Source organism: Columba livia, chromosome 2 (assembly GCF_036013475.1).
Source record: "Columba livia isolate bColLiv1 breed racing homer chromosome 2, bColLiv1.pat.W.v2, whole genome shotgun sequence".
NCBI classification, from domain to species: Eukaryota; Metazoa; Chordata; class Aves; order Columbiformes; family Columbidae; genus Columba; species Columba livia.
Genome location: NC_088603.1, coordinates 32,180,463 through 32,207,066, shown reverse-complemented (window position 1 = coordinate 32,207,066; position 26,604 = coordinate 32,180,463). Strand labels below are relative to the sequence as shown.

The following is a 26,604-nucleotide window of genomic DNA, read 5'->3' as shown; positions in this document are numbered from 1 at the left end:
CAAAAATATAAAGATATTAAAATACAGAACTGATTCCTTACATTTCTCAGAGATGCTGCCAAATGAGCTACACCCTCTGTCAAGCATTAAGTTTCTAGCTAAGGGAGATTTAATCCTCAGAAACATGCCTATGAGCATTTACTGGTATGATTTGTATTTTAAAAGTCCCTTGAATGTGGAGTTCAAATTCTTGATGCTAAAAAGGGTCCTAATAGCACCTACCATGTTCTTCCATCAGAAAAGGTGTAAAGTCAGTAAATGCCTATATAAAGGCAGGAATTCCCTCCAGGGAAAGATCATGAAGCCCCAGGAAGATGCCTGTAAGCATTATGTAGCTGTACAGACAGTGTCAACGTGAATACCTGGAGTCAGAAAATCTGAAAGTCTCTGAAATATAGCTGTGCTGTACCTTACTAAAAGAAAAAAATAAAGGCAATTCCTCCAGAAGCCTCTTGTACCTTCCATTTAATTTAATATGGCTCTAATATGGCTGTGGGTATGGGCTTGGCTTATGCAGCCAAAGAATCTTCAGAATACTTGGATGATACATTAAGTATGGAAATATTTATATACAGAGTAAATTCCTGTGTTTTATTTTCATCCTGAAAGGAATGCAAACCACTTCACAAAAGAGAGCAACTGTAGGCTTGGGGGCCACTACCCAAGTGAGAAGGGAGACAGATATTTTCCCATCCAATTTCACACAGATAAGATCCCACAAAGTTTCAAGCAGCACATTACTTCAAACAGCACTGAAAGGCTCTGCAAAGGCCATTTTTCCTGACATAGGTTTGAATCTGAAGTGTCTTCTCAAAAGTTACAGCCATTTAATAACATTATTTGAATCTGCCCCCCTTCTCAGTGAGGGTGACAGAACATCGGAACAGGCTGCCCAGGAAGGTTGTGGAGTCTCCTACTCTGGAGACATTGAAGACCTGCCTGGACGCCTTCCTGTGTAACCTCATCTAGGTGTTCCTGCTCCTGCAGGGGGATTGGACTAGATGATCTTTCGAGGTCCCTTCCAATCCCTGACATTCTGTGATTCTGTGATAACGTCTTCCCTCCTTGTTCATGTCCATTTATGGCTCTTAATCAGACAAGTCTTCTCCAAGAGATTATAAAGTAACTTACATATTGGCTTCCTGGAGGAGAACAGGCAAAAATGAACGTGGCTATATTCCTTCCTAGGACAATTAAGAGCTTAACCTGGGAAAATAAGGTGAAGGGCTAAAAATGAGGGAGCGTCTTAGCTGCGTATCACCACATTAGTCACTCACAGTCAGGTATGAGATCTCAGTCAGAGGAAAGCACAAAAAGTCGTTGGATCACCCCTCCCCACTCCTGCACTTCAGATAGAGTCTCTCTCCACTAAATGCCAGAATCAAAACTATATGTAAAACGGAATAGCCCTCCCAAAAACATGTCTTTGTATATAGAGGTAGCAACTCGTTTGAGCCATGCTGTTCCAGAGGTGAGATGCATTTCACAACGCAAGCTGCTCCTCAGCACAGCTACTTGAACTGATGAACAGAAACGTAAGTAAATGGTAGGACCAGAAACACATCTCCTTTGCACCAGACAAACAAACTGCAACAGATGTTGCAGGTGACACAAAATGACAGCAAAGTAATTTGAAGTTAGGAAGTGTGGAACAGAAACACTTGCTAAGGTTCCTCACACACAGCCATGCTTCCCCATTTTGAGCAAGTTTTTTGTCACATTCCTGTTAAGGTCCAGTTCAGACAGAGACAAATCCTGCAAGAAAAAAGCTTATAATATTCATCCAGTGTTCTTGCACACATAGCAGGTAGAGCCTGATGTCATATTAATTTTTAACATTTGCCTGCTCAGGCACGTCCACTTCTTTCATTAGTATCTCCCAATACTTTCTTAAGTTAGAGAGGGCAGTGTAAGGCTCACTACATCTGTTATATTATTAGTAATCCAACTTTTTGCTTGAATTATCTTTTCCTATACAGTTTATAATAATTATTACAATATTCCACCATTCTGTGTTTTTCCAGCCTTCCTTATTGCTTAGTGTAAAATGTTGTTCTTTATTAGTCTAACTATGCTTTTAATCTTCTCATTTGTATACACAGATTTTATAGCTTTCTCTCTTTTACCAGGTGTCTGTTTTATTTAATTCTTTAGCCAGCCATCCTAATGATTTTGTAGAAGTGTCTTCTGCTTTTATCCAGTCTTGGCTCCAATTTTTTTAAGTATACATTTTACTAGAAAAGCATTTGCTGAAGAGGTAAGAAATTCAATAACTGATCCATTAAATGCATTCAACACTTCTGGAAATTTTGCCCCAACTTTTGATTTTGAGCATACCCTAAATCACATTCTATGAGCAGGCAGCTCAAATCCATTTGGTGAAGGCTGATCTGCTTGCACACAAAGGCCCACTCTCACAAATATTGTTGCGTTTTTTTTCTTTACAATCAAGGTCTTTAACTGTTTACAACAGTTAACCTTTATTTGGCCTGTACAGCAAAACAAGATCAGGGAGTCTTTTTAAGCCTGTTTCCCACTACTGTGACCACTTTCAATTAAGCAAGCAGAAGTTATGTCTGAGCAGGAAACCACCTTGCACAACATAGTACTCAGAAGTCCCAGCAATTAGCTACATTTTTAAAAAAATCATTTTCTCAGTGTTTCTTTCTGCATCACAAATGCAAAAACATTCCAACAGCAACAGAAACACCATAACTTATAATGAACTGAAACTGCATAATAACCTTTTCTTCTGGTATGGTTTGATAGAAGCAAATGCCTATTTTGCTCTTGGATTCTGAAATTTAAGTGTTGGTTTAAAAACATTTTCAGAATATACAAATGCAGTTGGAAAGTGTGTTGATAGTGTTCTGCTGAATTTTATCTAATTCAGCTCAAATATACAAATCGTATAATGTCAGAGGCTTATCCTCAAAAATTTATTGACAGATTTTTGAGGTACCAGAAATGTTACAGGTCTGAAAATACCACAACATTCTAGTGCTAGACTCATTACAATGGATAGCTAGCATAAACATCAACAGTTTAATACATGAGCTCTTACTGCCTATTTTCTCCTCCCATACCAACAAATCTACAAACTGTTGGCTGAATCCTGCTCTTGAAGTCACAGCTGCTACCATCTATAAAATTTCTACCATCTATAAAACTTACTGCTACCAAACAGTAAAGTTGTATTAGCAACTAAAGAAAAATCATGGCCAGAAGTTATTAGGTTTTTTTCACATCTGTATTACTAATTCCATTTTCAATACCTTGCATAATATTCTAGTCCTCCAAGTTCATTACACAGCAGATGATGTTAATCAACCCTGCTGGTTTATATCAAAAATGTCTGCTGCATGCTTAGAGCAAAATGCTTTGTGGAATGTAAGTTGCAAGGTAATTGAATTTTCTCTATAATATCAGACCCATGTAGAGCTATGACATGCTTAAACATGGCTTAAGTTATGACACTGGAGAAAGACACGTCCTGGTTTTAAAAGCAATTTAAATACATTATATTTTACAAGATTTACCTAACGTATATAAGATAAAGGTGTAAAAACCAGTTTTAAAACATTCACATAACGCAAGAACTTGAAATTTAATCAGATTATGTATGAAATTTCCCTCAACTTTCATAGGATACCTTCTTTTTACCCATTGCCAAAATGCATCTCAGCAAGCCCTGAACTGTTTGTTGAAGCAGATTGGTGTTTCTCTTAAGACCATTAAAAGATTAAAAAAAAAAAAAAAAATTAAAATCTCCTCTTAAAGATCTGGAAAAACATTATACACCATTGAATTGCTCACAACATGGATTAAAAACAACTTAACTTCTGCAAAGGACAGTTTCTTTATATGTTCTTATCCTTTTTAATGTTGCTTTTTAAATTAAAAAAGAGTAACAGCATTATCAAGTGTTAAACGTTAAGTGTTTATGCAGTAGTCTCCCTTAAATAGGGGACATATCTTCAATTGCCACAAAGTGGTACTTAACACAGTGCTGTTTTCTTAAGTAGAAGGAAAAACCAACAAGCAAGTTGTATATTTTTTTCTTAAGTGACTGAGTGATGCTGAACTTGGTTCACAGCATGCTAATAAATCACTCCAGAAACACCATACTAAGTAAACATGTGCCTACCTCCAAAAATGAGACTTCAGTCATTGTATTTGGAAGACTTAAATCTTCGTGCAAACAAACACTTGCACTACCTAATGTAGATATTCCCAAGTTGTGCTATACAGGACACTTCGAAGCTACTTCACGTGTAGGCTTCAGAGGCCACTGCTCCTGAGTTGAGGAGTTGAGGGGAAAAAGCAAAGGAGGAAAAGAGGAAGATGAGGAAATTGAAAAAAAAAAAAAAAAAAGGAAAGAATCAGAAACTGTTGCAACCACTAGGCAATAAAAGCTCATTCCCTTAAAGCCTACAAGCATCTCTGTGCTTCTTGCTCAGAATATCTCCATCAGGCTCTCAGACTGGAGGAAATTAAAAGGGAGACAGAATGAGAGTTACATGGGAGCTGAACAGCAAGCAGCCATTTTTGAGGAGCAGGAAGAATACAGAATTTTACAGTACCATGAAGTGCAGGATCAGGAAGAGCTTATTATTCCTGGCCTGAGAAAGGTCAATGGTATCTATTAATAAATGCTTTTTGGGAATTTCTGAGCTTCTAATACATCAGTGGTAATTCTCCTCAACTTAAAATTAGAGAATCACAAAATTGTCGGGGTTGGAAGGGACCTCTGGAGATCATCTAGTCCAACTCCCCTGATAAAGCACATTCACCTAGAACAGGCTGCACACAATCACAGCCTGGCAGGTTTTGAATGTCTCCAGAGAAGGAGACTCCACAATCTCTCTGTGCAGGCTGTTCCAGTGCTCTGGCACCCTTGAAGCAAAGAAGTTTCTTCTCATATTCAGATGGAACTTTGTTTCAGTCTGTGCCCATCATCCCTTAACCTTCTGTTGGGCACCACTGAAAAGGGTATGGCCCCATCCTCTGGACAGCTGCCCTTAAGACTTAGGACTGATAACATCCCCTCTTAATCTTCTCTTCTCCAGGTCCCCTTGTCATCTTTGTAGCTCTCCACTGGACTCTCTCCAATTGTTCCTTGTCTTTATTGAACTGGGGAGCCCAGAACTGGATGCAGTACTCCAGATGTGGCCTCACCAAGGCAGTGCAGAAGGGGAAGATAACCTCCTGGCTGGTCACACCCTTCCTAATGCACCCCAGGATACCACTGACCTTCTTCACCACAAGGGCACATTGCTGACTCATGGTTAACTCATCCACCAGGAGTCCCAGGTCCTTCTCTGCAGTGCTGCTTTCCAGCAGGTCTGCCTCCAACCTGTACTGGTGCCTGGGGTTATTCCTCCCCAGGTGAGGGACCCTTCACTTGCCCTTGTTGCACTTCATTAGGTTTCCCTCCACTCAACTCTCCAGCCTGTCCAGGTCTCACTGAATGGCAGCACAGCCTTCTGGCTTATCAGCCACTCCTCCCAGTTCTGCATCAGCAGCAAGCTTGCTGGAGTTCAGAAAAAAACAACCCTGAAGAATGACTGTACATGACATAACTATAACCCAGCAGAACAGGAATTAGTGTACAGTGCTTTTATAGCTAGCCAGTTGTACCTAGTCACCTGATGCCAGAAGTTCAGTAATAGTTCAGGATTTCAGTATTATTTTTTTTTCAAAACACACATAGGGAATGTAACTTTACTTTTGCTTTATTTATTTACTTTAAAACAGAAAAGTAAATATCAGGAAACATGCAGTTGTTCAAATTTGCCAACTCTCACTTGGGTTTTGAAGCTTAACAACCACATACCAAACCATACACTGCTTGCGGTTTCATCTCAAGGCTTAGAGGCAATGAACTCTTGTTCTAGAACTATCACAGAGATGACAGTCACCTGCTGAATCATCAAAACCATACCCCGGCACACCCGGTTCTCTTCCGAGGCATTTCCCATTCAGTTGTTGTCTGGGTACCTCTTACTTGCTTCTACAGAAAGTCAGCGAGAGGTGCATGCTTGTAACTTACCATCAGACCTATGTCATACTGCTTTAGGCACAAAAAGATAAGAAAAAAGCTTGCTACTTTTTTTTGAGGTGAGGGATGAAAAGTCAAAAGAGAACATGAAGAGATTGACCTCCTTGTGGAATGAGACCTATGAGAAGCTGAGTATACATGCACAGAGGCACCCACATATCATATTTTTTGGTTTTTTGAACCTTGGTTCCTAAAACGGAGTTTTCTTTTCTTATAACTTATTTTTTTCCATACATTAGAACAATGCATAAAGTTTATATGCATAAAGTTAATCAGAAATTACATATTGTTTAAAAATCATCATCCATTTGTTATGCTTTCAATTTGTAGAAACGATAAGTTAATACCAAGTACCACGGGAACTGAACCACTGAATAAGTGACAATGAAGCCTGATAGAGGAGTTAGAATATTTGACCACCCAGGCCACGGACTTGCTCCAGTAAATTCATACTTTATGTAATCAGCTAGAATTTGTCTTGAGGGGCTAAATATATCTGTCTTTAGGTGCATTAGAATATTATATGATGCCACGCATAAAGTGTGCAGTACTAAGCAATTCAAAAGGCACATGAGTTGAATTTCAAGAAGCACTTATTCAGTGGAAAAAAATGAGCATCTCTTTGTTCAATTAAAAACAGAGTTTAGTATGCATCACTGAAGGCAACTAATTCCTATTTCTGTTTCCCCTTTAATGTTAACAGCTGGCAAACAGCAAGCCTACATTTTCTTAAGGCAGTTTCAGATCACTCTGTTCGGTTCTTACAGTTCACTCCATTCAAGTTTCTAACCATGGTAAGTTTTATCATTAACATAACGCCTTGTTAAAACATGGAGTGTGGACAGTCCACCACTGCACTGAGGTAAAGGAACACCTGGGAGGCTTCTCCCGGGAAGCATCAATACATAGAATCACAGAATCATTTAGGGTGGAAAAGACTGTTACGATCATGAAGTCCAACTGTTCACCTAGCACTGCCAAGTCCACCACTAAACCATGTCCCCAAGCCCCACAGCTACACATCTTTTAAAGACCTCCACTTCCCTGGGCAGCCTGTTCCGATGCCTGACAACCCTTTCAGTGAATAAATTTTTCCTAATATCCAATCTAAACCTCCCCTGACACAACTTGAGGCCATTTCCTCTTGTCCTATCACTGTTACTTCAGAGAAAAGACCAACACCCTCCGTGCTACAATCTCCTTTCAGGTAGTTGTAGACAGCGCTAAGGTCTCCCCTCAGCCTCCTTTTCTCCAGTTCCCTCAACTGCTCCTCATAGAACTTGCCCTTTTTGCCAGGTAGTTTTCCCAGTCACTCTTTCTGAAGTCTGACGTGTTGCATGGGGTTGTCATGACTCAAGTGCAGGACCCAGCACTTGGCCTTGTTGAACCTTGTACAATTGGCCTCAGCCCATCAATCCAGCTGGTCCAGATGCTTCTGTATGGCCTTCCTACCCTCCAGCAGATCAACACTCCCACCCAGCTTGGTGTCATCTGCAAACTTGGTGAGGATGCACTCAATCCCCTCACCTACATCATTGATAAAGGTATTAAACATCATGTGAAACTTCGAAGAGCACTTCTGAATTTTTTTTTTTAATTTTACTTTTTTTTCAGATTATCTTAAAAAGAAATTATAAATTTATCCATTACAGCAACTGAGCTCTGGTAACTGGAATTAACTTCTGGCTATCTAGCCAGGTTGCCAAAATGATTCACAAAGGAATAATTCTTTAACGACTTAGTGCTCTACCAAAGCATGTATGGAGCAGAAACTGTTTTAACAGAGCTAAAAGTTTTTGTTTACTCAGAAAAAATAAACAGTGTTATAACCTAGAACTGTAAACATCTACAGAGCTTAGTCATACAGGCAAGTCTTATTTCCTTATCAGAAAACAGATAAAGTCAAACAGGAAAAGTCAAGGTATTTCTCCCATCAACAAGCACACACAGGAGGAAAACTGCTGAGTCATAAAGGCAGACACAGCATTAAAAGCTACTCCAGTATTAACAGATTATTTGTACACATTTTTAAAGTGTATTCATGCTGAAGTCTTAAATTACCAGGACATTTTTAAGGTCATAGTCAAGCAAACTATGCTTGCACAAATTCAAATGGATGAATCACAAAGCCCACGGAAGACAGATGTTGAGATCCTGGTGATACCTCTAACTATATTTCTCCAGTCAAACTGTCTTTGGAGGAGGGATCAACAATTGATATTGTTTGTACAACAAAAAGTCCCAAAGCTCATTATCTTTAGATACTACAGCATAGTAAGAAAAATGCAAACAAAGACTACAAGATTTGGAACACACAGCGTCACAGAACCAGCAGTACCTCCCAAAGCCAGGCTTTTTATTTTGCTGCCTGTTGTGGGTTTGAATTTCATACTAATCCTAACAATGTAAAACTCCAGCACACTTACACGGTTAGCATACAATAAATTATATTTTAGGCTCTCTTTTTGCAAACAAGAGACTATTCACTGCAACAGGTATGCAGAGCAAAGCCCAGAACAGTATGCTTAAAGCTAATCTCACTAGTAACAAGGGCTATAAAGCAAAGACAAATGCTCTGCATAGTGGGACAGGGCTTTCAAGAAATTTTACAACAGCTTTGGGGAACATAAGAGGCTCCTACACTGACATTCCATATACTTTTGATAAAATGATACATATAGGGCAGACAAGAGATAACCTTTATTTCTCTTCCTTGCAAAGGTAATTGTAGCAATGATTAACATTAATCACTGAAATATTAAAACTAGTGCAACAGGAAAATATAAAGGATACAGTAACTATTTGTATTTGTACCTGGCTTCCCCTCTTTATCTTCGAAATATATTGCCATATTAAGATTTTACTTTGTGACAGAAACAGAATATTCAATCCTAGAATGTTCAGTTTGGGGTATATTAAACGTCACTTATATCAGTCCATAGGGGTACAGAGCTGCCTAGCTGCACGATGTACATAGAAACACAGTACTCCTAAAAGTAAAATGTTTCTGAGCAAGCTAAGAATGAGCATCTAACAATGAAAACATACACATTTTGAGATTTAGGATGATGTCACAGCTACGTGGCTCCAATTATCATTTTTGAGAATCAGAATTTAGCACTTCAAAGCCTAAATCCCTACTTACACTCTGTAATGTAAAAATACAGGCTAAAATAGCCTGTAGCAGAACAGCCACAAATGGTCAGTATGAATCTCAGGGGATTGGGGGTGGAGGGGAAAATGGATCAGGAAATAACTTGAACAGTACGATAGTTTGATACTGAAATAAAATGCAATTCCAAGGTTCATCTTTTGTAATGATTTTGGATTGGGGCCAGTGGGAAAGACATTACAAAGAGACAGTTGATTTGTTTCAGTTTTTCTTTTTCATTTTTTTCCCCTCCCATTCTCAGACAAGATTCAAAACAGTTCATTCAAAAATGTGAAAAAGAGAGATGTGGTGTATGCTACATTTAACTTATTTCCATGAAATTCAGATGTTGTTCTAAAAAAGCCACAAACAATCTCCTTCAGACTATGGGGTTTTTTTCCACATTGGGAATACAAAAATGGCTCAGGACAGAGTAATGAATCAAGCAAGGCCAGCCAAGCCTACTAGAACCTGCTTGCAACAGTAAACTCCTATATGGCAACATAAACACCTGAAAGCAGTAAGCGCAGCCCAACTCCACAGCTCTACCCTGGAGGGCTTGGGCTTTTCCTGAGGCGGCAGCAAGAGCAGCAGCAAAAGAGGGTGACATGAAAGGGAAGTCCCCCTTCCAAAAAATACATGAGGAGAGCTGCATGAGACAAGCAAGGCAGATAAATAAAGCAACAGTCTGAAATAAAAGCAAGTCAGGCCAGATCTGCAGTATTATCCTGGCCTTCATGGGTTGAGTTTTGTACTTTCAGACCAGCACCCAACACTGAGCAGAAAGGCTACCTATGTCCACTGAACCATAGGTATGTTGCAGCCCTTTTCAATGTGACAGAATAAATACATTGTCTCCCACTTTGCTTGTCTTTCCCATCTGTACATCTTATCTTAAGCAGTACTTCCCAGAGCAGGAACCATGTGCAGTCTGTTCTCTGCAATACACAGTACGATAGAACATCAGGCATCACAAGAAAAATACACTATATCAAAGAACATATTTTATGTGATGACAATGGGTGCATTGCAAATTTAAGCTATGTTATGCCAAAGAATGTGTGTTAATTATATTACAAAGCAAAATTAGGCAATACGAACTCACTGGAAAAAATTCTTAATTATTTTGTTATTGCTGTGCTTGCCAGAATCACTTGCATACAACATAAGAAACCAATTCTAAACTAATTTTGAGCAGAAACTTTCCTCTGTAATTGCAGAATACTGTCCAATAAGCAAGAGGGAAAAAAAAACACATGCTTTAAACCACAGGAATTCTTAGTGAAATGGATGAAAGGATAATTAATAAGCAACATGCTAAATTTTGTTTCTAATGTATTGATACAGCTACTTCATTCTTGATTCTGCAAACCTCTCCTTAATTCTCATTATACCTTTAAAAAGAAAAATCATGTCCTCAACATTAAAAAAGTGATAAATCACGTGAACTCTACTTTTATCCCATTTAATCTAACCACTTCAACAAAGCCCCGAGAAGACTCACTATAAAAATTCTTCCTTAAAGCAAAATATTTAAATTACTATCAATTCATCATATAAAGACCAAAGCTAGAGGCAAAAGGGCTTTTTCTTTTTAGTAGGCACAAGGAGCACAGGCTATGCCTATATGATCGTCCAGTTGTGCTCCAGATGCTGAACTCACACTAACCTGCGCCCACACAAAGAGCTGTTGTCCCATATTCCACTTTGCATTTTTCACCGCTGAATGCACACATCCATGGGCACTCAGCATCAAAACGGAGTAAAATAATACTAGGACAACATATAAAGTCTTTCTTTACTGTCCGAAGACAGTTGTCTGATTTATTCTAGTCTCTCAAAAACACAAAGTTTGCCTTAAGCCACCTTCAGAAATTATCTCACACCCACAAAATAAATACTTCAGCAGTGATTTAATTTAACCTGTTTGAGGACTGCTAAGCCACTTCAGTACAGGCAGATAGCACTGCACAGCTGAGAAGTGACTTCACCTTAAATCACTTCTTAGCTTTGAGTCACCATTCAGGAACTTTGACTTTTATAAAGAAACAGACTTGAGAGACGTTATTTCAAGCCACTACTGAAACTTCTTGATTACAGAACTGTTAAGGTCAAATTCATACACACAGGAGCATGCTGGTTTGCTTGACATAGGAATACAGAAAGCCTTTTAATGTTGTGTAGACTCGAGACTAACCTGACCACAGAGACAGCTAGAGCATCATTGAACTGGTGTGTCTAAAGGGGTAAAAATACAGAAGGATCACTTAGTGAAGTTATTTGATGGCTACTGCTAACAGACTACAACAACTGCTTAACAAAATACAATCAGTTACCAACAGAGGAAAGGAAGATGGTTAAATGTTGTGGAAGAAAAAAAAAAAAATATATATATATATATATTCTGTATTCCTATGTACACCTATTTCCTACAACCTGAAATATGGTAAGTGTGAAGAAGTCTACTGCATTTTAGCCAACACCATGGAAAAACTCATCTGGCTTTAGCTCTGAAGAGAATTCTGTACCATTTTAATGACTGGGAGCTGGAGAGATGCCTTTTATTTATATACACTTTGCTTTTAAACCTTGTAGACGTCAAAGTGAGGTATGCTTATTCAAATTGATGCAACTTCTTGAGATGTCTTTCATAAAACAGTTCCTTTTTTCTCCAGACTTCCCACCTTCAAAAACCAGACATCCACTCTAGATTATTTCAACTTGGAAAAATGCAAGTGTTTTCTTTGAAAAAATAGCCATTGTTACAGCAAAAACTTGAGTTTCCTTTCAAGCAAGATCATTTGATTACACGTTTATATTTTACTTTCCGCAGGAATTTACACACCCCCCATTTGCATCCTGTTATTCATTTAGCGTTTCCCTTTACTTCAGCATGCTGCGTTAATAAAGTGAACCTGTTGGCTCAGTCCAGGCACTCAAGGTGACAGTCAGTGCTCACTCTTGCATTTATCAGATTTATTCTATAGGGCTTTCTTCATCTATTTAACCACATAAAACATTCCTTCAAAATGGCATTTATGTGAGGAGCACTGTATAGACAGACCACGAAACTCTAACCTGGGGGGGGGTCTTTTGTTTGTTTTGTTGTTGTTAATTCTGTACTTTAAATCAGTTATTTCTCTTTTGGAAGCTAATTTTTAACTGAAATATACCATGTTATTTAAGTACATTAAAAGAGTTATTTTCAATAGTGGATCTGTCACAGTCATAGACTGGTTATTCTTGTTTATCTTCACTTTAGTCACTGATGTTAGCCTTTAAAGACCTTCAGATAGATAGTGATTACTAAATTGATTTGTAATCCTACAGTTCAAAGGCCTGTGAAGAAGTAGCAAGAAGCCTTTTTGCTGCTAATAAAGGCTGAGATGGCCTATATTTGCATGGTTCAAAATGTCTCCAGTTATTTATCTTTTAACATTTACCAGGCTTTTAAATTTTACTTTATGGAGACCACAGGAAAGATATTCTGCTGCAACACACCTAGTATATGCACTCACTTGTTGTTTTGAAAGTCCTTTGCTACTAATCAAATAAAAATTCTGCTACTTAATTCATTATAACACAATTAAATACTCTGTATTCTACAGCTGTGGTCCAGTACAGTAGCATTAGCTGCATACGTCTGGCTGATGTGGATACCATCCTAATTGTATGTTACTGAGTTGAAAACATAGGTTAAGTTTGCTTCAACTCTGCATCCACGATAGTTAAATTGCAGCCTAAAATGCACATATAATTTCTCTGCCACTAACACACATTCATCACTGCTGTAAAAGGCTGAAAGCTACCTTCATGTTCAAATTAGAAACAAGCTATTCTGGCTGTTGTATGGTCTTTATAGGAAAAAAAAAAAATCATGGCTTTAGCTATAGAGAAATGATAGGCTTAAACCCCTTTATTACAGGACCTTGGAGTACAAACTGAAGGGGGGTAGTGAGGTGAAGAATAAATAAATAAATCACAACCCACCCCACAACAAAAATCAAGTATGTCCATTGCATAAGAAACCAAGATTTTATATTACTACTCCATACATCATTTATTAAAAAAAAAAAATAAAAAAAAATCATTGAGACTGGAACTTCCTTTTCGATTCACAAAAACAGCACAGACAAGTCAAATCATTTGTTTTACAGTAGTCAACTTGAGATAACATGTCACAAAGACAATGATGAAACTGATATGCCAAGAGAACACTTTCATTTCATGGGAGCGAATATTTTCATTTGAAAAAACTATGCTAGAAATATTTGACCAAACTCTAGCCTTGAGTAGGTCCCATGCTAAGAATTGTCCTGAATGAGCACAGAAATCAAGACACTTGCATATATTCTGCAAGCAATAAAACACTGGATATAAATGTATGAACATTACTAAGTTGAAGCCACTAGACACAATAAATGAGAAGAAACATTCTGTATTCCTGTAAGAAAATGCAACACTTTCTTAGGCAGTTAGGTTTCTTCAGTCCTTTCATACATGGTATGGAGCCACCATCAAGAGGCTGAAACACTAAATCTTAAATTAATGAGTACAGGGGTTATTTTTATGTCAAAAAAACGCAGTAAAAATAACCAAACTTGCACTTTAATATCAACTCGATTGTAAGCAACATTCCTTGTCTGCAGCTGATCAATGTAATTCTGCCTTTAGTATAATATTGTAAAACAAGCTCCCTGCTTTATTCCAGCAAATAAAACAGCTAGACAATTTCTGCCTTTGAAGGCATCAAGCCAGCCATGGCACCTCACCCTACACAACAGCTCAGGTAGGGAAGGAGAAGAGTAGGACTCCTTGGCCAGCTCCGAGGTGGTGTAAGAGAACACGTGCTGCTGGCCCGATGCTGAGCACTGCCATATCACCATTGCCAGGGCTGCAGCCAGTGAAAACCTGTCCACGCAACTGGAGAACCTTAGCTGTCATCTTAATGCCTCATGCCCTGCATTAATCAGGGCTTCAACACAGCAAAGACTTTGCCTCTTTTTTTTTTTATATCACCTTTGCAATAAACCACAGAAAGGGGCACAAGCAATTACTTTAAATCAAAGTCAAATCAGTTTTGATGCATCATTAAGCAAAACATACAGCTGATGGGAACTCATCTTACATGATTTGAACAACAATGGTTTTATGAAGGCAATTTTCAGAGCAGGGGGTGGGGGGGGGGAATCTCCAGTAGCTTTGAAAGTCTAAGCAAAAGGCCTGGAAGACTCATTAAGGGCAATACTACTTTCAAATGTGAAATTTTCAAAGGCTGGTGATTTAAGTGAAATATAAGTAGTTATATGTGGTTTTCAAGAAAGGGAAAAACTTACTTTATACAGTTACATTGTATATGCCCACACAACTGGATGTTCCATTAAAATACAACTAAATTTAACAGTTCTAAATACTTTAACAGCTGAAATCAACATAGAGCATGAACAGAATTTTACAAGCAGCCTAAAAACAAATAAATTCCCAGCCCTTACCATCAAAAAAACTTTTGGCTCTCAGGTAACTGACGCTCAGCCTAAGCACTGACAGCTTATCCAGTTTGGCGATAACATCTTGAGGGAAGGGCAGAAGGCTCGCCAAGCGGTCCAACTCCGCATTTAAGCGATCCCTGTGTCTCTTGGATGGATTGGACTTGACTCCTTCAGCTGTGGATGGCTTTACTCTGTGGAAAAAACAAATGAACAGGAGAAATGTAAGTTCCTTCCCAAAATGAAGGTCAATATTTGCCAAACCTAATGTTACAAACTGTCTTTTAAACTTTAACAAGCAAAATGTTTTTACCCAAGTGACTTTTGTTTCCCATTGTAAAAAAAATTAATCTAAAATAGTTTACATCTCCCCATCCCTAACACACACACTGCTAAATGAAGCAGTTAGAGCCACGATGGTTACTTGAACAACTAATGAACATTTGAAACCTTTGAGATTTAGCACTCTTTATAAAAAGTTTCCCACACTGTCACTCAAATGTCACTTGCATTCTTCCAAACATTCATATTACAAAAAATTCAACAGCTTTTAGTAATATTTGTGTACAAATGCAGTTGACAGTATGCTTCTCCACTTCAGTTGCAATTTTTCACAGGTGTTCTTAATTTTTGTCAATGTTTGGAACAGGCTACTGTCAACTGAATACAACAAAAGTTTCAGTAACATGCTAGACAACAAGGCATCCAAAACTGCCCAGGAAACCAAGAGATACAGCCCCACCAGTCAGTGAAGTCTTTGTAGCAAACACTATTGAGCTCGTCTTCTAAGTTGGCTCTCAGCTGAAGGCATTCAATTGGAGTATGGCATGATGAAGGCATGCCTTTGTACCTTACAAAGTACCATTTTAAAAGCTTTCTGTTATGAACTACTTAATAAAATCTTTATAAACTTGCTGTTTTCCATTCACATTCACCCTAAGGTCCAATCCCTGATACTTGGATACTCACACCTTCCCACATACGCAGAAGTCTAGGAACAGGTTTAAGCCCCTACTAATTTGAATTACAATTAGCCATCACCAGCCAATACTGAAAACAAATAACTTATCTGCACAAGCCATAGCAGATTTTATTATATTAAACAGTTTTGTAATTAGAGTGATTCATCCTCACTTTTCTAGTATTGCAGTTCTACTTGAGATCTGCCGCAGTTATCAATCTGTGTTGCTCTCACAGGAATGTTGACTCCGCAAGATGTATCACTCGCAAAAACACTGAGCATAGACTTCAGCAGTTAATTTTTTCAATGCTTCATTTAGTCTGCTCCCACGCTTCATCCTGAGATCAATTTTACAATGAGAAACTACAAAAGCGCCAATAGTTATTTTTGCTACTGCTAAACAAAAACTATACTGGAAAATAATTTCATCTTGTATTTCCAGTCAAATAAGTAGTGATAGAATGGACATTTTTACTCTCATTTTTCCTTTGTTTCAGTTACACTTCTTGCTAGTTCAAATTCAAGACCTTCTTTTTTACAGGTATTATTTATTGAAGTGCCACTTGTCAAAAACTCGCACTTAAGTCTTGTTGCCTGTTTCCTGGCACTAAAGCTCCTTATGCAGAGCCTGGAAACTTGAAGGTGCTATCATGCCAAATGTTGTTAACATATAGAAATACAACATACCAGCAGTAACTACTTAACTCCCAGATGGATAAAGTTAAGCTTGCTGCAGGGTAAAGATTGTCTAGGATACACTTCTAGTAGCATTTATTCTGAAAACATTGGAAAAGTGGGGAAAACCAAGGAGTTAAGATAAAGAAAATTTTCTCTCTTGAAAAAAACATAGTTTCATCATCAACTGCAATGGATGACAAACTATTTGTTTAGATATGTGCTTCAGTCACAAGTCCTGCAGGTCACCATATCCCCAAGTGAATATTAAAGTAACTTAGTAAAGCTTCCTTCACCTTCTCTTATCCTGGCAGAATATTTACCTGTATAAGCCCTACGATTAACACAGCTGAAATACAACCGCAACTTACTTGAAGTTCAAAAGTCTGCAAACATTACAATTTACTTCATAAATATTTGCCATCTTTTAAATTGCCATAAATGCAGAGACAGAACAATAAATTCCAAATTTTAATTTATAACGATCAGTGAATAGCTCACTACTATCAAATCAAACAGGTCTGCTTCTGAAAAGTGGAGGTCCCCATGAAAACCATTCAAAAACATACTCATTTTTTCCAACTAAATCAGCACTAAATACTAGACTTTTCCATTTTCTCAATTGCCCTCTGCTTCGTTTAAAACTTCTATAGTCAATTTGACAAGTTAGTTGAAACAATATGCAACTGTGCAGTTATCATGTTGTTAGTTAGATCTCACTGGTTTTGCTGTACTTTCTAATGATTTCTCTTTATTACTTCTAACTAGTTTGAAGCATAAGGATTTTCTAAATGTAGCAAACAACATTTCTGAATAGTAAGACAGTGGTATTTGCAGAAAAAAAAAATCTTACCATGTTCTCTCCCTCCAAACCAAACACTGATTTTCCCTAATTTTCCCCTTTGTCACCCAACTAAAGCCTGTTACATAAGAATGGATCCTTTAGTGATGAAGAGAGTAAGGGCGGAAATGCCGGGGGCATAAGTAGCAAGCTAAACCATTTTCCATCCACTTACATAAACCCCTGATGCTAAAGACAGCCCTAGCTGTGTTGCAGAAAATTATCTTCAAGGAAAGTTCCAAGCTATGTCAAGATTAAAACCATGCTTGCATTTTATTTAAAAGAAAAAAAAAATACTAAGGGAGGGGCTCGATTTTAAGCTGATCTTTCAATTCTTGATCTTTTACCTTTCACAGGAAATTTGAATTAATCAAAGGCCAGAGGTCTCTGTACACACAGTGACTCTGAACTGAGCTACAGTCCTTATCATCCAACAGCTGTGAGACAAGCAAGCACTCTTAATTCTTGTTTTAACAGTTCTAAAGGATTTGCCATAATAACATTACCTGACTACTATTTTTACAGGTCTGCTACAATAGACTACTCCATCAGAAGTTTTCATTACACATGCTTCCCATGTGTGCCTTCACAGACATTAACAACACTGAATTATTATAAGGGAAGTGGACAAGTACCTGAGTCTTAATTATGATCAAAAGGACAAAACAAGTTTCAATATTTGCACATGAATTTGTATTTTTAAAGGTAAATCAAGCAACTGAGAAAATAAAAATAAAGCACAAATTTTGTTCATAATATGACAACAAAAACTCTGAAAACAAAAAAAAAAACCAAGCACTGAAAGGCATGATACCTATTAACAAAACCAAAGTGTGAAACGACATCAGGAAATAAAAGAATGTGCAAAAAGAACACTAAAGATACAGTGACATGTTATAAAAATGAATTTAGTAAAAAAAAAAACCAAACCACTAAATAGAAGTTCATCAGAACTGTTTTATTGCTTAAAAAAAAGGACACAAGGAAGAACATATTTCACCTAGCTCATGGATTTAATCTTTTCAGCTACCTATATTTTTAATTGCATATTTAATAGTCCATGCAATAAAATATGTTATCCTTATGGATATTATTTAATTCAATGTAGATCAGGTACATTAAATGTATCGGTTACCACTAAGCATGTACCACAATAGGTGACATCCTCCAAAATTCTGTATTTATGCTAGCAACAAAACAATATTCCTAAGCACTTACTCTTATTTCTGACACCAAATTTACAACTACTGAAAATTCAGAGAGTGATTTCTTTAGAAGCAACAGACATGACACAGACTATTGACCTCTTGGATCAAAAGTTCTTGTCAGCCTATCTTGAAGGAGCAAGAGATCCTTTCCAGCGGCTCCTTCAGCAGGCAATAAAACCAGCAAAGATTTAGGCTGCTGAAGGAATAAAGTTGTTTTTACTTAAAAACCTCAATCGGCAGCATACTGCTGGTCTGATGCCGGGCAACTGTTTGGTTCTCAGTAGTAAAGAGAGATTTAGTTTGCTCAGGTTGTTTTGGTGTATGAAGGAGAACAGTGTGACAGAGCCAGAATACCAACCAAGAATTAAAGTTTCACATTCGGTTTTAACATATTTCAATACTGTTTAAGATGAAAAGTTAAAATTATTTGGGCAGAGGAAAAAAGAATTTCCTATCTGCTGACAATGTTATCTGCATTTGCCTGTCTGCATTTGCTGCTGGTTCTTTTTCTAAAAAAGATACTTTTGCAAGAAACGTTAACCAAAAACCAACCAAAAAAAGGCAAGAAACTTAAACAGTGAATTTTAGGTAGCAGTCTACAAGTAACATGCAGGTACCCAAAGACAAGCAAGGTTATCTTTTATACATAGTACTTTTATTCCATGTATGATAACAACTGTGTCTTGATTTCAAACAAGAGGTGCAAACTGCTGTTTGTGGCAGATGCTGCTTTACACAAAGGAATCTTCTAATGATCATTTTTCTTTTCTGATGAACTTCCATTCTGAAAGCTTGTTCTGGCACTTCTTGTTTGTTTGCCTTGAAAGACTATGTAAATAGTTTCATTTTTTAAAATATCTCTGCACTGCTTTCTGAAATTACTCTGTCTACTTATAATTAAGTATCAAGCAGTCAAACATTTTTCTCTGGATTACTTAATATGATAAACACACTTAAGCTACACAGACCAAAACCGTATCATAATTTCTTATTTACTCTGCTAAAGAAACATGCCATTACATTCTTTGTACCTGCATAGCATGAAACATTTAGACCTCACCACCCCGTTCCTTGTCTATTACAATTACCCAGTTATGCAAAACAATTCCTATCCAATCACCTAAAAAAGCAAAACAAAGCAAATCAGAGCTAGTAGGCAGAAAAACATAGAACCTACAAGGTGGATCTACATCCACAGAATACCCTTCACCTGATATTAGTCTATCTTCAGTAAACCTCACTTCCATGTAACTTGCATTTTATCCTTCCTACCACAATACCAGTATTCAGCAGGTCAGTTAATAATCACTAGAGAAAAGGAATTCAAAACTTTAAAAGAAAAAGAAGAGATGCAGGGGCCACTCTTTGCTCCCCCATTTTCGATGGGGAGTGAAGCGGCCCACGGACGTGCAGCCACCAGGGGGACTCGCAGCGCTCAGACGCTCAATGGGGAGGAAATTTAAAGACTCCAAGGTTTTAAGAAAGTGATTTCTGTAGCATATTACATGCAATTGGAGTGCACATGGTTTAGCGGGCTTTTTTTTTTTTTTTTCTGGCAGATGACAAGATAACAAGATTAACTGCAGGAACAGTTGCCTATTAAGTTTCCCCATGATTGCTTTTCTTTTTCAGCTGTGATACTGTAATTCCTTATTGAATCAAAAAATAAAAAAAGAAAAAAAAAACCCACATTTCAACACTCAGCACTGTCAGGCAATAACCTGAGATTCCCTCTCAAGTTCATTCTTTTACATAGCACATAACAAGAACAGGGAGTTGCAGGGGTGAGTTTCCTAAACTGGTTTTGATTTACTACCATGGCTTTAATGAGTTGTTTGGTTTGCACCTGAAGCAAGAAGTATTTTTTTTATACTTCATTTTATTCCGTGGCAACTATGGCATTATATTAATAGCTTATTCCATGTCTATAAACCAGCTACTTATTGCCACAGGTTACCAAATATCATGTTCCATTCAGAGTTACATACCTAGCAAATAAAATATCAGAAGACCTGTCTACAGAAACATTCTATAGAATTCTATTGGGGGGAGGAAATTCCAAAATCATTTTAGTGTCAAACCACAAGACAAAAAACACCACACTGGAATTGTTTATAAAGTTTAAAATCTTTATTAATGAACAGCAAGAACATCTTCCCTCCCCCTATCAGTTACAAAAGCTTCTTGCTTCTCTCACTTTTTTTGGCCTAAAGGTATGGTCTGTAATTACTTATGTGAGAGACTGGAGCCCTCTGACCCAGTAACAATGTTCTGTAGGGTGGGTCTAACAGAAGAAACAACCAAAGTGTGCAACCAGTATGAGCAGAAAATAAACAAATACATTCTACATGACAGATAAACTAATCTTAGATTAAAATAATTTCTAGTAACCCAAGCAAGGCTGGTTAATAATCAGCGTCCACTTCCACTGGGTGAGCAAACTATTTTAATATGAGTATTTTTATTTTAAGAAGAAACATTAGTTCTCCCTTTGGTCCAAAAAGACAAGGTCCCTCAATAAATAAATGACTTCCATTAGTAATAAAAAAAGCTTCAAGTTCAACTAATCAGAGAAGCTCAGCCAACTTAGATAAAAAGGTGATACATGGAGGATTACTTACGTAGATACTAGAGTAACATGAGAGAGAAAGTTTCACATCCTCTAACCAAGACTAACCAGAATTTAATAAGCCAGACATTAAGCGAACTTACCAGCAGGAGAGAACACCTCACCCTTTCACAGTCAGAACTTAAGATTTGCCTTTAGCAGCTAATAGTCTACAAATAGCACCAACACATTTTTGTTTCTTCACAAAAAAATCCAACTCATTTCATTCTTAAAAACAGATTGTACAGTGTGAATTTAATTTGGTACCTGAACATTTTTGTTTGGAAATGAATGGTCAAAAAAGCAAACACTGCTATTTTCATAGTGAATTTATCTTCTAGCAAGGGAATTTTTTAAAAACCACATTTCTAGACTTTCTGTGTTAGTTTGCAGGGTAAAAACCCAGCTACATACATGCACTCATTCTAACAACGCCAACCATAAAGAAACAAGCAGTCATGCTAATTTCCTTGCCACCAAGACAGTTGACTGCTACAAATCTGAAGCCATAACATTCATTAAATTTCATTAAATATTTGTCATTCTCTCCTTTAATGCTTTTACAGTCTTGGTAGTTATTTTACATTAACAGAAATGCCCCACAGAAATACATGGGGATTTTTTGAGATTTGCATCGTGGTTAGCTTATTTTTCTTGCAACTCAGTAGTTTAGCTTTGCTACTTTTCATGACCTACAGATTCTTTCCTTTCAGTTGAAAGTGCAAGTTAAGCATCTCCTCTAGCTTGAAAAAAATCACTCTCATGAGAGCACTCTTTCAGCAAAACATGCTAAGCCTAGGAGTCAAACCTACAGCAGGTGCGTAATGTGAAATTACCCAGGCACTAAGCTGTTCCCAAAGTTTCACAATGATAAATTAATAAAGAAAAAGCCAACCCACGGCCAGACACCTCCGACGCCCCCCGCCCCCCAAGCCTTTTGACCCCTCGTGCAGCACTTGGGTTTGTTTGGAGCTGAACAAATAAAAACATCTAATGTAATACCGGAGAGTTAAAGCTGGTTCACCCCTCCCAGACAGGCTAAAAATAGCCCTAAACGGTGGGAATCGGACGAGCCTTTCCCGGCTCCGGCCCCCGGCAGAGACACCTGAGCGCCCAGCAGCCGCGCGGAGCGGCGCGTAGCGGAGCGGTGCGGCGCGTAGCGGCGCGTAGCGGAGCGGTGCGGCGCGGCGCGTAGCGGAGCGGTGCGGCGCGGCGCGGCGCGTAGCAGAGCGGTGCGGCGCGGCGCGTAGCGAAGCGGTGCGGCGCGTAGCGAAGCGGTGCGGCGCGGCGCGTAGCGGAGCGGTGCGGCGCGGCGCGGCGCGTAGCGGAGCGGTGCGGCGCGGCGCGTAGCGGAGCGGTGCGGCGCGGCGCGGCGCGTAGCGGAGCGGTGCGGCGCGGCGCGTAGCGGAGCGGTGCGGCGCGTAGCGGAGCGGTGCGGCGCGGCGCGGCGCGGCGCGTAGCGAAGCGGTGCGGCGCGGCGCGTAGCGGAGCGGTGCGGCGCGGCGCGTAGCGGAGCGGTGCGGCGCGTAGCGGAGCGGTGCGGCGCGTAGCGGAGCGGTGCGGCGCGGCGCGGCGCGTAGCGGAGCGGTGCGGCGCGGCGCGTAGCGGAGCGGTGCGGCGCGGCGCGGCGCGTAGCGGAGCGGTGCGGCGCGGCGCGTAGCGGAGCGGTGCGGCGCGTAGCGGAGCGGTGCGGCGCGGCGCGGCGCGGCGCGTAGCGAAGCGGTGCGGCGCGGCGCGTAGCGGAGCGGTGCGGCGCGGCGCGTAGCGGAGCGGTGCGGCGCGTAGCGGAGCGGTGCGGCGCGTAGCGGAGCGGTGCGGCGCGGCGCGGCGCGTAGCGGAGCGGTGCGGCGCGGCGCGTAGCGGAGCGGTGCGGCGCGGCGCGTAGCGGAGCGGTGCGGCGCGTAGCGGAGCGGTGCGGTGCGGCGCGTAGCGGCGCGTAGCGGAGCGGTGCGGCGCGGCGCGTAGCGGAGCGGTGCGGCGCGGCGCGGCGCGTAGCAGAGCGGTGCGGCGCGGCGCGTAGCGAAGCGGTGCGGCGCGGCGCGTAGCGAAGCGGTGCGGCGCGGCGCGTAGCGGAGCGGTGCGGCGCGGCGCGGCGCGTAGCGGAGCGGTGCGGCGCGGCGCGTAGCGGAGCGGTGCGGCGCGGCGCGTAGCGGAGCGGTGCGGCGCGTAGCGGAGCGGTGCGGCGCGGCGCGGCGCGGCGCGTAGCGAAGCGGTGCGGCGCGGCGCGTAGCGGAGCGGTGCGGCGCGGCGCGTAGCGGAGCGGTGCGGCGCGTAGCGGAGCGGTGCGGCGCGTAGCGGAGCGGTGCGGCGCGGCGCGGCGCGTAGCGAAGCGGTGCGGCGCGGCGCGTAGCGGAGCGGTGCGGCGCGTAGCGGAGCGGTGCGGCGCGGCGCGGCGCGTAGCAGAGCGGTGCGGCGCGGCGCGTAGCAGAGCGGTGCGGCGCGGCGCGGCGCGTAGCGAAGCGGTGCGGCGCGGCGCGTAGCGGAGCGGTGCGGCGCGTAGCGGAGCGGTGCGGCGCGGCGCGTAGCGAAGCGGTGCGGCGCGGCGCGTAGCGGAGCGGTGCGGCGCGTAGCGGAGCGGTGCGGCGCGGCGCGGCGCGTAGCGAAGCGGTGCGGCGCGGCGCGTAGCGGAGCGGTGCGGCGCGGCGCGTAGCGGAGCGGTGCGGCGCGTAGCGGAGCGGTGCGGCGCGGCGCGGCGCGTAGCAGAGCGGTGCGGCGCGTAGCAGAGCGGTGCGGCGCGGCGCGGCGCGTAGCGAAGCGGTGCGGCGCGGCGCGTAGCGGAGCGGTGCGGCGCGTAGCGGAGCGGTGCGGCGCGGCGCGGCGCGTAGCGGAGCGGTGCGGCGCGGCGCGGCGCGTAGCGAAGCGGTGCGGCGCGGCGCGGCGCGGTGCGTAGCGGAGCGGTGCGGCGCGGCGCGTAGCGGAGCGGCGCGGCGCGTAGCGGAGCGGTGCGGCGCGGCGCGTAGCGGAGCGGTGCGGCGCGTAGCGGACCGGTGCGGCGCGGCGCGGCGCGTAGCGGAGCGGTGCGGCGCGGCGCGTAGCGGACCGGTGCGGCGCGGCGCGGAGAGAAGCGGTGCGGCGCGGCGCGTAGCGGCGCGGCGCGTAGCGGCGCGGTGCGGGGCGGCGCGGCGCGGAGAGAAGCGGTGCGGTGCGGCGCGGCGCGTAGCGGAGCGGCGCGGCGCGTAGCGGAGCGGCGCGGCGCGGAGAGAAGCGGTGCGGCGCGGAGCGCCCTGCGCGCAAGCGGGAGCGCCGCGGCCACCACGGGCGGGACCCACTCCGGTGGGGTGAGCGCAGCCACCGCTCGGGAGCCGTCACCTCAGATGCCTTCCAATCTAGGTCAGCCGGCTGCGCCGCGCTGCCGGCACCGCTCCCTCCTTCCACCGCCACGACCCTCCCCGCCTCGATACTCTTTCTTTTTTCTTAAGGAAAAAAAAAAAAAAAAGGAAAAAAGCTATCACAAATAAAAACCCCGCCGGCACCTCAAGGCACCACCTCTCCCGGCCACCCTCGCCGGGCCTCCGCCGCGCGGTGCGCGCAGGACGGCGAGCCGCCGGGAGCCGGTCCCCTTCCGCAGTCCCCGCCAGCCTCTCTCCCTCCCGTCCCGCAGGGCCGCTTACATTTTCTGCACAGGTTTCCGCCGCTTGCGACTGGCGTAGGTGACATTGGGGTTCATCCTGCCGCGGCTTCAGCACCCCGCACCGCAGGCTCCGCCAGCCGGCGGCCGCCGCCCGACTGCCCACCTCACCCCGGCTGCCGAGAGGGGTCGAGCCCCAAGCGGCGCCGCAGCGCTCGCCTCGCCTCGCCCGCGGGCCCCGGCCCTGCTGCCTGAGGCCGCCCGCAGCTCGCTCCCTTGTCCGCTCGCAGCAGCGGCGCCTTCCCCAGCCGGGCGAGGACAGGAGGCGGAGGCGCTACGGGGCGGGGATCCCAGGTGATCGGCGGCGGGTACACCCACTCGCCGCCCCCGGAGGGCACAGGTGTGGGGGCGGCCGGGGCTTTCCACAGCGCCGCTCGCCCCGCGTCTCCCCGCCGAGGCGACGCCGTCTCCCGGCCGGCTCCCTTTGCGGCGGCGGGCGGGTGCGCGGCGGCCTCTGCACCCCGGCGCGGCCGCCGTCTGCTGGCCGAGCGCCTGTCAGTGTGCGCGGCGCCGGGCCGCCCCGCCCCGGCCCAGCCCCGCGCCCGCTCCTCCCGCCGCCGCCGCGCTCCCCCGGCCGCCTCCCGCCCCGCCCGGCTGACGGCCGCCGCCGCCCCATCGCCGAGGAGGCCCCTCGCGGCGGCGGGGCGGAGGGAGGAGGGGGCGGCCGCGCCGCCATGTTGAGAAGGTCACGCGAGGAGAGGGAGGACCGGCGCGGCAGCGGGGGGGGCGCCGCCCGGCGTCCCCGGGGGGACAGCGACAGAGCGGCTCGGGATGAGGGGAAAAGCCCGAGCCTGGGCTGGCCGGGGAGGGGTGCGCAGGGGGCTCCCGCAGCAAAGTGAGAAGGAAGGTCAGCTCCAAGCGCCCATGTAGCCCTAGTAACAAAAAATAACCGGGGGAAAAAAGAAGTCACAGCGTTCAGTTTGGAAAGAAAAATAACACTACCTCAGTGGCACGATGACACTACCTCTGTGTCTGTCACCCCTCCACCCCAGCGCTGCCGCCTCCCCTGCTTCCTGCGCCCCCTGGTCTGAAGCCGTCACGGCCGGAGATCGCCCAGCAGAGAAACCAGAAATAATACGCGATCGCCAAAAACAGGGGTGGGAGGGAGCCCAGGGTAGGAGTGCCCGCGGCGGGAGAGGTGGACAGGCACCGCCAGGGACAAGAACAGCAGGACACCTGGGAAAGTAAAGAACTCCTCGGGGCAAGGTTGCACTCGCTGAGCACTGAGAGGACCGACGGGGCTTACTGGACGCGGACGTGGTTCATATCTCATTGGGGTTTTAATCCCTGAGTTATTACACTGACATTTTAAGCTAAACACTTATTTTAAAGGAAAGGAGCAGCCTCGCAAAAAGTAAGAGGTGCTGCCAAACAGCTGACAAATAAAACCATCCAAGAAGAGCCCCGGTGCCTTTCTGACCGGCCGCCACTTCTCCCGCCCGTTTTCTTCCTCTGTTTCCCTTCTCAGCAGCAGAGCTCTTCCCCCGGAATAACCGCAATAAATTTTGTCTCAACACTCAGTTTGGGAGCCTGGGAGTCGCCCTGTGTAAACACAAGTTGTACGCGGTCAGGGCCGAGACGAGAGCCGGGAAGAGCTCTCTTCTCTCCCCTTCAAACGCACCCGCGTCCCGGGGGATGGCCGAGCCCAGCCGCCCGAGAGCCGCCGCAGTTGCGGGCTCAGTCCCGGCCCCCGCGGGTCTGTCCCCCCGCAGCCGCCCATTCCCGGCCGCCGGGAGGCTGAGCAGTGTCCGTGGTGCTGGTGTCCGCCTGCCCGGCCTGCCAGCGCTGCGCCAGCTCGCACCTTCCCTCGCTGCTTGCTGGAGCCCCGGTTATGCAACCCCTGCTGTCCCGCTCTGCTGACGGAGGCGATAAGCGGTGGTCCAGGTATCACCGTGCGGTAAAAACGCGGGATTGCGCAAAGCCCGGCCACCGCCAACCGCAGTACAGCAGCTTCTCCCAGAGCCGGCAGCTGCGGCGTCTGCGGT

General features: G+C 44.0%; 1 protein-coding gene across 3 annotated transcripts in view; it reads right to left on the bottom strand.

The window, feature by feature from the left end:
• The window catches only part of AHR (aryl hydrocarbon receptor), a 66,870-nt gene extending 41,164 nt beyond the window's left edge, over nucleotides 1-25,706 (bottom strand). Inside the window, exons 1-2 of one of the 3 annotated variants that reach the window (XM_065051232.1) lie at nucleotides 25,562-25,706; nucleotides 14,705-14,892 (exon numbers count right to left, since the gene is read on the bottom strand). Coding sequence is in view for 1 of the 3 variants with exons in the window: in XM_065051230.1 (XP_064907302.1) it covers nucleotides 14,705-14,892; nucleotides 24,603-24,658 (244 nt within the window). In the remaining 2 variants the exon portion in view is untranslated. The other 2 variants (XM_065051230.1, XM_065051231.1) reach the window with 2 other exon arrangements.
• Between the last annotated feature and the right edge of the window lie 898 nt (nucleotides 25,707-26,604).